We start from the raw sequence: 11,484 nt of genomic DNA, 5'->3' as shown, positions 1-11,484 counted from the left end.
TTATTTAGTCTGCGGAAGAGAAGACTGAGGGGGGATTTGATAGCTGCTTTCAACTACCTGAAAGGGGGTTCCAAAGAGGATGGATCTAGACTGTTCTCAGTGGTAGCAGATGACAGAACGAGGAGTAATGGTCTCAAGTTGCAGTGGGGGAGGTTTAGGTTGGATATTAGGAAAAACTTTTTCACGAGGAGGGTGGTGAAACACTGGAATGCGTTACCTAGGGAGGTGGTGGAATCTTCTTCCTTAGGTATTTTTAAGGTCAGGCTTGACAAAGCCCTGGCTGGGATGATTTAATTGGGGATTGGTCCTGCTTTGAGCAGGGGGTTGGACTAGATGACCTCCTGAGGTCCCTTCCAACCCTGATATTCTATGAAAAAAGTAAATAGTTAAAATAGGACATCTAAACTTCCCACAGTAAAAGCAGTGTTTGGTCCATCCCTGTAGTTAATCCATTCCTCCAAGAGGCGGTAGGTAGGTTGATGGAAGAATTCTGCCCCTTACCGGGGTCAGAGCGCGAAGTATGTCACAGCGCTGAGGGATGCAGGGGGGAGGGGGATGTTGCACCCTTTTCAAGGGCAGGTTCTGGCCCGAGCTGGCGCTGGGCTCGCACGGGGCTCGGCCACGATCCGTGCGTGGCTCTCCCGTGCCGGTGCGCTTGGGATAAAAGGCAGGCGGATCTGGGCGGCCTCCTCGTTCCGGGGATCGAGCCCCAGGAAGGCCGGGCCGAGCCGCAGGAGCGGAAGATGGCGGCGGGGCAGGTTTGTGGGTGGACCGGGTTTGGGGGCCGATTTCGCTGCAGCACCGATCGGAGCGGGGCTGGGGCTGCTTGGGTGTCGCCATGAGCCGCCTGCAGGAGGACGATGATCCCTACGTGATCGAGGAGCCCAGCGACGAGGAGCCGGGGCAGAGCAGGTACCGAGCGACCCGCGGGGCTCGGGGGGGAGTCCCCCGCAGAGCCTGACCGGGCCTGGGGCCCCCATGACTGACGCAGGCAGAGACACGCCCGTGCCCGGGGCAGGGCTCGGAGGTGTCACGCGAAGCCTCTGCTTCTTTACTCTCCCCTTCTAATAAAGGTCCCTAATTCGGCCAGGAAGGGTTAGAAATGACCCCACACCCACAGCGTAAAGTATTTCCGTCGATACTACCCGAAATGTGCAGACAGGCAAAGAGAGCAAGCGGCTGCATGAGAACTTCGTAGAGTCCCACCTTCATGAGCACAAAGCGTGATGTAACAAATCCTGCATGAAGTTCCTGTTTACAGCTCTGCTGAAACAACCCGCTTAGGATGCCTTTACCTTTTTCAATCTCCGATCTGATCCCTCCATCATTTCTTGCCACTGTGAAAATATAAATTAATAACAAATCTTTAAAACCCTTAAACCCTTAAAATCCTTTTGCACGACTATGAATGTCTCCATTGAAAAATGTTTAAAAGTACATGTTAGTATTAGCTGTTGAAATTATTTCTTTTAAAAATAGAATTCCGCCAAGTTTATATATATATATTCCCATCTCAGTTTCTAGTCCTACTTTGTTTTACTTTCAGTGTTTGATTTGGGTTATTCTAATGCCTTGTAACACCTTGTAAAATGAAATGCATAGGTTTATTGGCATTGTGATTGTATAAGTGTAAGCAAGCATACATGGTTCATTGCAAGACTGCTACAGGAACACAAATCTTACATTCTCATAAAGACTTTTTAAAAACGGTCTCGTGCACTATTGACTCCTACATTTCCACACTGTGTCACCACACAAAAAAGTTTCTTATTGCACGGTTGCTGTACACCGCCAAGAAATGAACCACAAGGAGCATATACTGGAAGAGAGGCAAGCTGTAATTTATGGTGAACAGTATACGATGTCACTCAAATGCAGTTTCCTTCTTTAAAAGAAATATAATTTTCTAGGACTTTTTTCCAGAGCTTGCTGCTTTGTTTTTTTTTAAAATAACAGAGTAGTTTTAAATATTTCAGTTTAAACAAAAGACTCCAGTTCTGCAGCTGACAATACATAGGTAGACTGTTGTGCTTACCCACAGACCCACTGACTTCACTGTCAATTGCAGGATTGTGGCCCTAGTATATAGGCCAAAATGGAGCAGTAATCCAACTAAAATGCTAAAATATGTCCAGTCATTCAGCAGATACGTTGTTCCAATACTTCAGAACAATTCAAAAGATATTTTTATTGCATCAATAGAAGGGTTGATATTTTAAACTAATAATAATGGATTTTAATAATTAAATATCCTATAGCTCAGAAGATGAAGTGGATGTGCTTTTATATGGCACTCCCGATCAGAAGCGCAAACTGATAAGAGAGTGCCTTACTGGAGAAAGTGAATCTTCAAGTGAAGATGAGTTCCAAAAGGAAATGGAGGCGGAACTAAACTGCACCATGAAAACTATGGAGGGCAAGTGGAAGTCACTAGAAACAGGTAAATTATCTGTTTTAATATCTGCTCTTCTATAAAATAGTCAATTACAGGATGGCTAAATTAATGCATTATTTTACACTGGGGTTCGATTATGCTGATGAGTTAATGCATTATTTGACCCTTCAGTATGATTACGGTGTGTTGACTGATAATCATAGCTGGACATCTGTGCTAAAATGATCAGCAATTAAATAGTTCACCTAGCCATTTAAATTTAAACTATTATCAATATCCCAGTGCTCACTTAGATGAATGGGGCGTTTCACACTTTCCAGGACTTTTCTTCTGCTCTTTCATTTAGTGGCTTGTCTTCCTTGGTCCACTTCTTCTTTTTAGGGGGTCTCCAGTCCTGTTCTCAGCCTGCTCTTCCTCCATGTACACGGGGGGCTGTGGCTGTACTTCTCCCCCTGCTTCAAGTGACTCCCTGATGTTGCCAGGATTTGAATCACCCTCTCATAGAAAGAAAAGGAGTACTTGTGGCACCTTAGAGACTAACCAATTTATTTGAGCATAAGCTTTCGTTAGCTACAGCTCACTTCATCATTAGTCTCTAAGGTGCCACAAGTACTCCTTTTCTTCTTGCGAATACAGACTAACATGGCTGTTACTCTGAAACCTCCCATAGAAGGGACAACAGGCGGCAGATCCCCTCCATCTGCTGCAGATCCTCTTGAGAGTTGTCAGCTGCCACTTGTGACCTATGGGACTTAGCCCCTATGACATGAGGATCTAGGAAGTGGTCACATACTGGCAATAGAGAGGAAAGAAGTAAAAATAAAATACTACTTATGTTACAAAGTGAAAAAGAAATTGCTTACTACCCAGGAGCCCCCAGAGCTAGAAGAGTTTAATTGGAGAATAGAGCTACACTAAAGGGTTTTTCTAGAGTAGAGTTTGTGATTCTATTTTAACTTCAGTGAATTGACTGCTGATTAAATTGTGTTAACTAACAGAATTGCAAATGCTAATCTGGACATGCTACAAATATTTGTTCCAAGACGCACACGCTTGTGGTTTACCATGGCTGTCACAGAATAAAGGTTTCTAGTCGTTGACTAGCATTTTAGATAACACAGCCACTTTTTAAGCTCAGTGGTGCTGGTCTAACCTTAGTGGCTTTGAGCAATCTTCACAGCTGCTTTTGTAGGCTTTAAAGTTTGCTTTTTCTCTGAGCACTTGTAACGTTCAGAAGACTTCTTACATGAAAATCAAGTGCTTTTTAAGGCATCTTAAGCAGCTACAAGGATTCTCTTCTCAGAAGGAAAGGAATAGTGTTTGATGTGTTGAACTTGGTAAACCTCAGTCCCCAGGTGTGCCATAATTCTAAAGCGTTGGTATTGGATAAAGTCTCATTATATAGCAAACAACGTTCAGTACCATTTTGTGCTTTATAAGGGAAATTGGTACTGGTAGGAGGAGTATATTTGAATGTAATAAATTAGGGTGAATAACATATACTTCAAACAGTAGCTATTTGAGAAAATAATGACATCAGATTGAAATTAGTTAAAATCAAAATGTGTTAACAGGCAAAAAACAGATTTTAAACCTTAGCCCCTTGACAGAACAGTGATAAAAAATATTTCAAAAGCTAGTCTATGAACTGGGAGTATAATTACCTCTCTCACAGCAGGACTAAAAGCTGCATCTGAATAGCCAAAGCTGTCCATCTCGAGAGTGCTTCCCTCAGATATATTTCTGTTCTTTGATTCAGAGTGACAATGGCCAGGGGGATTAGTTTCTTACTGTTCAGGAGAGCATGTGTTTTTGTTCCTGTTACAAAATGCATAGTGAGGCATTCTTAATTACCCTCCCAAGTCACCTATTAAAAGGTCCATTTTTAAACAGGATCTTTGATTTGCAGACATTTCAGCAAGGTAAATCTTGTTTTTCCAGTTAACTGGACAGACCTGAACCTGTGCATAGTTTCCAGTTAATTATCTTTTGTATTACCAAAGAGGCCATGTAGCACTTTCCTGGGTAGAGTTCAATAATTTGGAAATGATAGCTCACCCTGGACTATACTCTGACCATCCTTTTGAGCTGATATTATGTCCATTAGTTGCTTTATGATTGATATATCTGTGCCTAGAGAAGATGATGTAGATGCATTTTATAAATTAGGCCCCAATCCTGCAAAGACTTCAGTGTGTGTAACTTTATGCAGTGTGAAGAGTCACATCAAAGCCAGTGTATGGAGCACAGTACGATCACGTTAATTGAGAACCGGTCTAAATTGAGACATATCAGTGTACACCAGTAACCCGCTAGCTGATGTGTCTAACTTTATCTCGAAAATAAAGTGTTATGTAAATGCTATTAAATCTCCTAAATATTAATGTGTGTAAATTCACCTCTAAATAAAGTGTTATATAAGTGGTATTAAATCTCCTAAACATTAAACTAACCATATCATCATCCATGCATTGATTTAGTGGGACTACTCACAGGGTGAAATTACTCATGTGCATAAGAATGGGATCCCAGTTACGTTTACAAACAGTTACAGTTACAGGGAATGTACCTATGGTGATCCCTCTTCCTGAATTCATTCTTGGAGATAGTCTGTTTCTGTATATTGGGCTCATGACAGCTAATTCTGGTGCTTTCTTATTTTGTTTGGTTTTAATTTCATAAATAGGTACTTCCTCGAGTACTGGACAAGCTGGAACAGTCACCACTACAAAGTACTATGACGACATTTATTTTGACTCTGATTCGGAGGATGAAGATAAAGTAGGTAAATGACTGAGGAAAGAGGTGGCCACCTCTGTAGCAATATACCCTGCTCCAGACCTTGAAGAGTCCTCTCTAGAGTCTGGGACTGTGGCTGGAGAGGGTCTTGAGGGCAGGTGGTTAAGTTGGGGGCACATATGTCATCTCACACCATCATCAAAACTCTGAAAAAAAGTGATAATTTATATAGCCTGGTGCTGCATTAATCCTTCTATGGCAGTGTTCTGCAGAAGGGAGCAATCCAAGGCTTTGTTTTAATAGGGATTTTTTGTGATTGTAGCACAGCAAAAATGAAGTAGAAACTGTTGCTTTGGTAAATTAGTTAAATAGATCAGTGGTTCTCAGTCAGGGGTCCCAGGCCCCCTGCGGGGCTGTGAGCAGGTTTCAGGGGGTCCACCAAAATAGACCAGAGAGGGGCCGGCATTAGACTCACTGGGGCCCAGGGCAGAAAGCCAAAGCCTGAGCCCCGCTACCTAGGGCTGAAGCCGAAGCCCGAGCAACTTAGCTTCGCGGGGGGCCCCCTGTGGTATGGGGCCCTGGGCAACTGCCCTGCATGCTATCCCTAATGCTGGAGGCTTTTCATCTATTGGATTTGCAGAAAAAAAGTTGTGGCACAGGTGGGCCATGGAATTTTTACAGCATGTTGGGGGGAGGGGGGCTCAGAAAAGGATCCCTGAAATAGATAATAGTTCTCTGTTTAATGGATCGTATTATTTGGGAGGTAGAATTCAACTATGTTTGCACAAATCTCCCAGGTACACAGGCGGCCAGGAAAAAAAGAAGACATCAGCAACGCCGGATTCCTACTAATGATGAGCTACTCTATGATCCAGAAGAAGATGATCGAGACCAAGAATGGGTGGACTCACAGAGACGAGGGTAAGCAGCTGTAAACGTTTTAACCCTTGAAAATATTGTTGAATATGCCGAGTAACTTAAGACTGTGCTGTAAAGGCAGTATGTCTAAAAGTTATTTTGTTGATTCAGAGCTTCATTTGAAGTATATGAAATAAAAAAGCTTGTTTTAATACAGCATTCACTTACCCACATTTGCAGGTGTCATTTACGGGTCCCTTTTTGTGATGCTCTGAACCTGTAGGTACTTGCCTGGGGCCAAATCCTACTCCACATGAACTTCCCACTGACTTTAATGGGAGTTCTAGTAGGATTTGACCCTGCAAATTCCACCAGAGAAAGTAATGATTATAAGTGTTTCTTTGTTACCACCCCATTTGCTGTATATTTCTATTCTTTTTACAAAAATTAAAAAAGGCCTGACCCTGCAAGTCACCCACGTGTAGAACTCCCATTGAAGTCAAAGGGCATTCCACATACAGTGATCTTGCAGGATTAGGTGACATCTAATATTTTTTTTATGTCCTGGCATATTTTGATCACTAGATTATGTAGCTATAGGTCACTCTTTAGGTAAAATTAATGTGAATGCATTTTTGTTTTTGACAGGCTTGGAATTTAGTGAGGCAGAAAAAGTGTGTTTGGATAAAATGGATAGAGCCTGGAGCTTCTTTTCTGTGGGATTTTGGGGGTGTGTATGAAGTAAAAAACCTCTGGACTGCAGGAAAACTAGACTCTACAACTTGACAAGAACTGATGAAAGCAGAATTAAATGGCTGGTGGTGATTACACCTAGAAAAAATGCACCCTACTTCACGCAGAGCAAAGGCTCATCATACAAAAATCCACACTCTGTTAAGATTCAAATTCCAGAGCAAATTAAAAACCCATTCATACCAATAAAATATAAAAATGAGGGTTTCCAGGGATTTGAATCTGTGGATTTTGTACTGGGAGAGCAGGGTTCCAGGAGGTATCAAACATTTGCTGTGGGGGTTTTTTGGTTGTAAATACAGCTTTAAGGTTCAGTCTACATGCCTAATCCATAGGGATGGATATTTTCACCTCTTTGTTTACCCCTTGGTAGGTACCAAAATATAAGAAGAACTCAGCAGCAGCAGTTCAAACCTCCAGCCATTCCAAACAGTGATGCTGTTTTGAACTGCCCTGCTTGCATGACTACATTGTGCTTTGACTGTCAGAGGTAATTACTGAACCATAAACATGAAGTGATCATTCTGTAATGTCTTATTTTCAGTTGCAGTGAAATATGTAATTTACACTTATTAGTTTTAAATAGCAGATGTGTCATTATGGAAGTAAAGGTGTGGATTCAACACATGCATGCAATTATATTTCACCTTAGTTCAGCAGTAGCAAATCTAGGATTTTTCTGTAGAGAGATCAGGGTGGGACAAGTATGGAAATAAGCAATATGTAGAAGTGTTTTGCAGATTCATTGAATATTTATGAGACAGTGATTTGCACTATATCTAATGCTTTTCAGAAGCATTAATCTTAAAGATCCTGTCTATTTTGCAAACCAGTCAGCTGTATTTTCAGTCAGTTTGTTAGAGGTTTGGATCAACCTCCTAATGAATAAATGATCAAATTCTCAAATGATACTCAGTCTTTGTGGTACGTTGATAGTTTTTCAGCTAGCAAGAGTTTGAGTATGGGGGGAGGAAGTGATAGTCACAGGCAGATTAGTTAAAAAAAAAAAAAAAAAAAAAAAAATTAGTGAGGTGGCAATATTTGCAGATGATACAAAACTACTCAACATAGTTAAGTCCCAGGCAGACTGCGAAAAGCTACAAAAGGATCTCACAAAACTGGATGACTGGGCAACAAAATGGCAGATGAAATTTAATGTTGATAAATGCGAAGTAATGCACATTGGAAAACATAATCCTAACTATACATATACAATGATGGGGTCTAAATTAGCTGTTACCGCTCAAGAAAGAGATCTTGGAGTCATTGTGGCTAGTTCTCTGAAATCATCCACTCAATGTGCAGCGGCAGTCAAAAAAGCGAACAGAATGTTGGGAATCATCAAGAAAGGGAGATAATCAGACAGAAAATATCATATTGCCTCTGTATAAATCCATGGCACGCCCACACCTTGAATACTGTGTGCAGGTGTGGTTGCCCCATCTCGGAAAAGATATATTAGAATTGGAAAAGGTTCAGAAAAGGGCAACAAAAATGATTAGAGGTATAGAACAGCTTCCGTACGAGGGGAGATTAATAAGACTGGGACCTTTCAGCTTGGAAAAGAGGCGACTAGGGGGGGATATGATGGAGGTCTATAAAATCATGAGTGGTATAGAGAAAGTAAATAGGGAAGTGTTATTTACTCCTTCCCATAATACAAGAGCACGGAGCCACCAAATAAAATTAATAGGTAGCAGGTTTAAAACAAATACAAGAAAGTATTTTTTCACACAATGCACTGTCAACCTCTGGAACTCCTTGCCAGAGGGTGTTGTGAAGGCCAATACTATAATGGGGTTCAAAAGGGAGCTAGATAGATTCATGGAAGATAGGTCCATCAATGGCTATTAGCCAAGATGGGCAGAAATGGTGTCCCTAGCCTCTGTTTGCCAGAAGCTGGGATTGGGTGACAGGGCATGGATCACTTGATGATTACCTGTCTGTTTTTTCCTTTTGGGGCACCTGCCATTGGCCACTGTCAAGAGGACAGGATCCTGGGCTTGATGGACCTTTGGTCTGACCCAGTATGGCTGTTCTTATGTTCTTAAATATCCCTAGCAATATGTTGACATTATGAAAGAATATTGGGTCACAGTGAATTAGTATTCTGGAGTGTATACAGGACATTGAGATGTGGGTACTGTGTTCATGTATAGTAGTAAATGTTTGACTGAGTTGCAGGAAAATGCCTCTGCTGTTGCCCAAAACAATTTGCTGGAGTGTTCAAATGATTTTAACTCAGTGTGGACTTCACTATCCTAAGCATTATAATGATCTTTGGTGCCTAGTCTTATGTTCTTGACACTAGGAATTAATGTTCTTAATATTGTAACTGAGTTGGTGGCCACCTTGTCCCAGATTTTGAACAGAGAAATCTTAACAAAAACACATTATCTTATCTGTTTGAGAGGGGGGGAAATGAACACCTTTCTCTCTGAACCTTTGGCTTCCATCTGCTACACTTTGTACTTCTCATTTGGTCTTGTTTAGCCTTCTGGGCTCTGTGCTGCATACAAAAGTTCCACACTCTTCTTGAGATCTAGATTTTAGAGACCGTATAATGATGCTAACAAAGGTCCAGTCCTGCGAAGTGTTGAGCTCTCTTATCTGTTTACCTTAATGGTAGTTGCCTCGTGTTTCAGGCTTTGAAAGGACAGGTTGGCAAAAATGGAGGAAGTCTCTGTTCATATTGAGAAGGTCTTTGAAAGCCAAAACTGAATGAGAAAAGCTTGGTATATCTGGGTCAGGTTCATGGTTGAATAATAGATGCAAGGATTTGGGATCGTCTTAGCAGGGAAGAGTTGGGAACATACAGCATGGAGATGAGTTGAGGAACAATAAAACAGAATTTTATTAGGATGGAAACAGGCAAACTACAAAAAACATATAGTCACCCCTTCCTTGAAAGCTGTCCTGAAGGTTGGATCTGAATTGATCTTTCTAGGGTAAATATATTGGCTCAAAAATTTAACAATTTAAGATACTAAATTTAAATTGGCATGAGATTCGTGGTTCATAAACATTTTTTCTGAAAAGCAAAATTAGGTTTGGACTGATCTGAATCATGAGAAATGACAGGCTTAAAATGATTTTGAATATTTCATGTCGGGGGTGGGGGCAAAGAATGGTTAAATTCTGGCTTCTAATCTTTGTCCCATTTTTAGCCATAAATCACCATTCATGATTCCATAGTAATATAGCTATGTAGTTCAGGGATGCTTATCAAAATAAGCATCTATTTATTTTTAAACAGCTTAACTTCAAAACTAAAGAAATGCTACATTTTCCTGGATTTTGTACTTGTGATTTTTTATTTTGTTTATAAGACTTCACTTTTGACTGGCTGCTAGTCCTTTGACTTGGCGTTTCCGGTCTTCAATCCTACCTTCAGTAGTGTTAACCAATTTTGTGGAAGCAGAATTCTATCGGAGAATATGACCATTGCATTTTCTTCTCTTCTTCCTAGACATGAATCCTACAAAACACAGTACAGAGCAATGTTTGTGATGAACTGCTCAGTTAACAAAGAAGAGGTTCTAAAATACAAAGGCCCAGTGAACAAGAAGATAAAGAAAGGACATAAGAAAATGAAGCACAGCAACGAGATCACCACTGTGCAAGCAAATCAGGAAGAGGAGGAAGTATATCATCCAGTCAAATGTACCGAATGTTCAACTGAAGTTGCAGTCTTGGATAAAGATGAAGTTTTCCACTTTTTCAATGTTCTAGCAAGCCACTGTTAATGTGGAAAAACAGCTGTGCTGTTTAAGACTGTATGAAGTCTCAAAAATATGGACAATATTTTATCCTTTTCAAATGATACAAAACGTGTTTTGTTTTTTAAAAAAAAAAGTCTTAAACTGTCATTGAAAGAATCTTTGTAAAACTTCATGGAAGAGATACAGTTAACTGTTCACATTTGGGAGTAATATTCTGTCAGGCCCTCAGATAATGATAAAAGCATAGAGAGTTTAAATTCATGTACATATTATGCAATATTTTTGTGTATTAGAACCATTGCTCATGTACATATGTAGTATGTTGACATGTGTTAAACTGTTGCTTAGAATAAAAACGCTGTAAACTAGAGATCTTCTCCATACTTCGGTTGAGTGATTTTTTTTAGGGTGCTGATAGAGACTGTATCAGTATTTCTGAATCTGTGTGGTGGTTGCTTGGGGTGGTAAATTAGTATGGTTTTGGTTGAGGTGCATATTTGACAGAGGAGAGGATTGTGTTGATGTATTTGGGGATTGGTCCTGCTTTTGAGCAGGGGGTTGGACTAGATGACCTCCTGAGGTCCCTTCCAACCCTGATATTCTATGATTCGGATACTGACCCCACTAAAGTGTCTAAATATGGATGTTTTTATTTATGCACATTGGAAGGTTTTGTATTCTTCTTTTTGCTTTGTTCCCTGCACATCTCATTTAAGCAAAAATATTTAAACTTGGAGTTTAAAAAATCCCTGAGCTTTAATTATGGAGTGTAGGTAAGTAAGAGAGGCTTTTTTGTGTTTTCTTTTACATTTTTTTCCCATTTGTGGTGGCTGATGGACATGTCTTAAGAAAAAAGATATGTATACAATCTATTCTGTTGTCATGGAAATAGCTTTTTTTATTTTTCCTCTTTGTTTAGTAGACTGACAGTTTTTTTTATGGAAGCAATGAATGGCTTTTCTTATCTGGTAGTTTGGACTTTTTGTCAACCAGAATACAAAGTCACTGTCAAGTTAA

The 11,484-nt window shown here is 40.4% G+C and overlaps 1 protein-coding gene across 1 annotated transcript; it reads left to right on the top strand.

The window, feature by feature from the left end:
* Positions 1–788: 788 nt before the first annotated feature.
* Positions 789–10,837, top strand: EAPP (E2F associated phosphoprotein). The gene is made up of 6 exons (XM_077819027.1): positions 789–912; positions 2,259–2,440; positions 5,082–5,180; positions 5,932–6,055; positions 7,119–7,235; positions 10,215–10,837. Exons 1-6 carry the CDS (start codon positions 839–841, stop codon positions 10,489–10,491), a joined length of 873 nt encoding a protein of 290 aa, XP_077675153.1. The 5' UTR covers positions 789–838; the 3' UTR covers positions 10,492–10,837.
* Positions 10,838–11,484: the final 647 nt, after the last annotated feature.

This window comes from Eretmochelys imbricata, chromosome 6 (genome assembly GCF_965152235.1).
Source record: "Eretmochelys imbricata isolate rEreImb1 chromosome 6, rEreImb1.hap1, whole genome shotgun sequence".
Taxonomy (NCBI): domain Eukaryota; kingdom Metazoa; phylum Chordata; order Testudines; family Cheloniidae; genus Eretmochelys; species Eretmochelys imbricata.
This window is presented reverse-complemented; position numbering and strand designations above follow the sequence as displayed.

Bases quoted from the DNA above. Each gene is read 5' to 3' on its own strand.
- EAPP (XM_077819027.1), top strand. From the start codon at position 839: ATGAGCCGCCTGCAGGAGGACGATGATCCCTACGTGATCGAGGAGCCC. The intron at 913-2,258 runs GTACCGAGCGAC...AATATCCTATAG, and splicing joins GAGGAGCCGGGGCAGAGCAG to CTCAGAAGATGAAGTGGATG. The intron at 5,181-5,931 runs GTAAATGACTGA...CAAATCTCCCAG, and splicing joins GGAGGATGAAGATAAAGTAG to GTACACAGGCGGCCAGGAAA.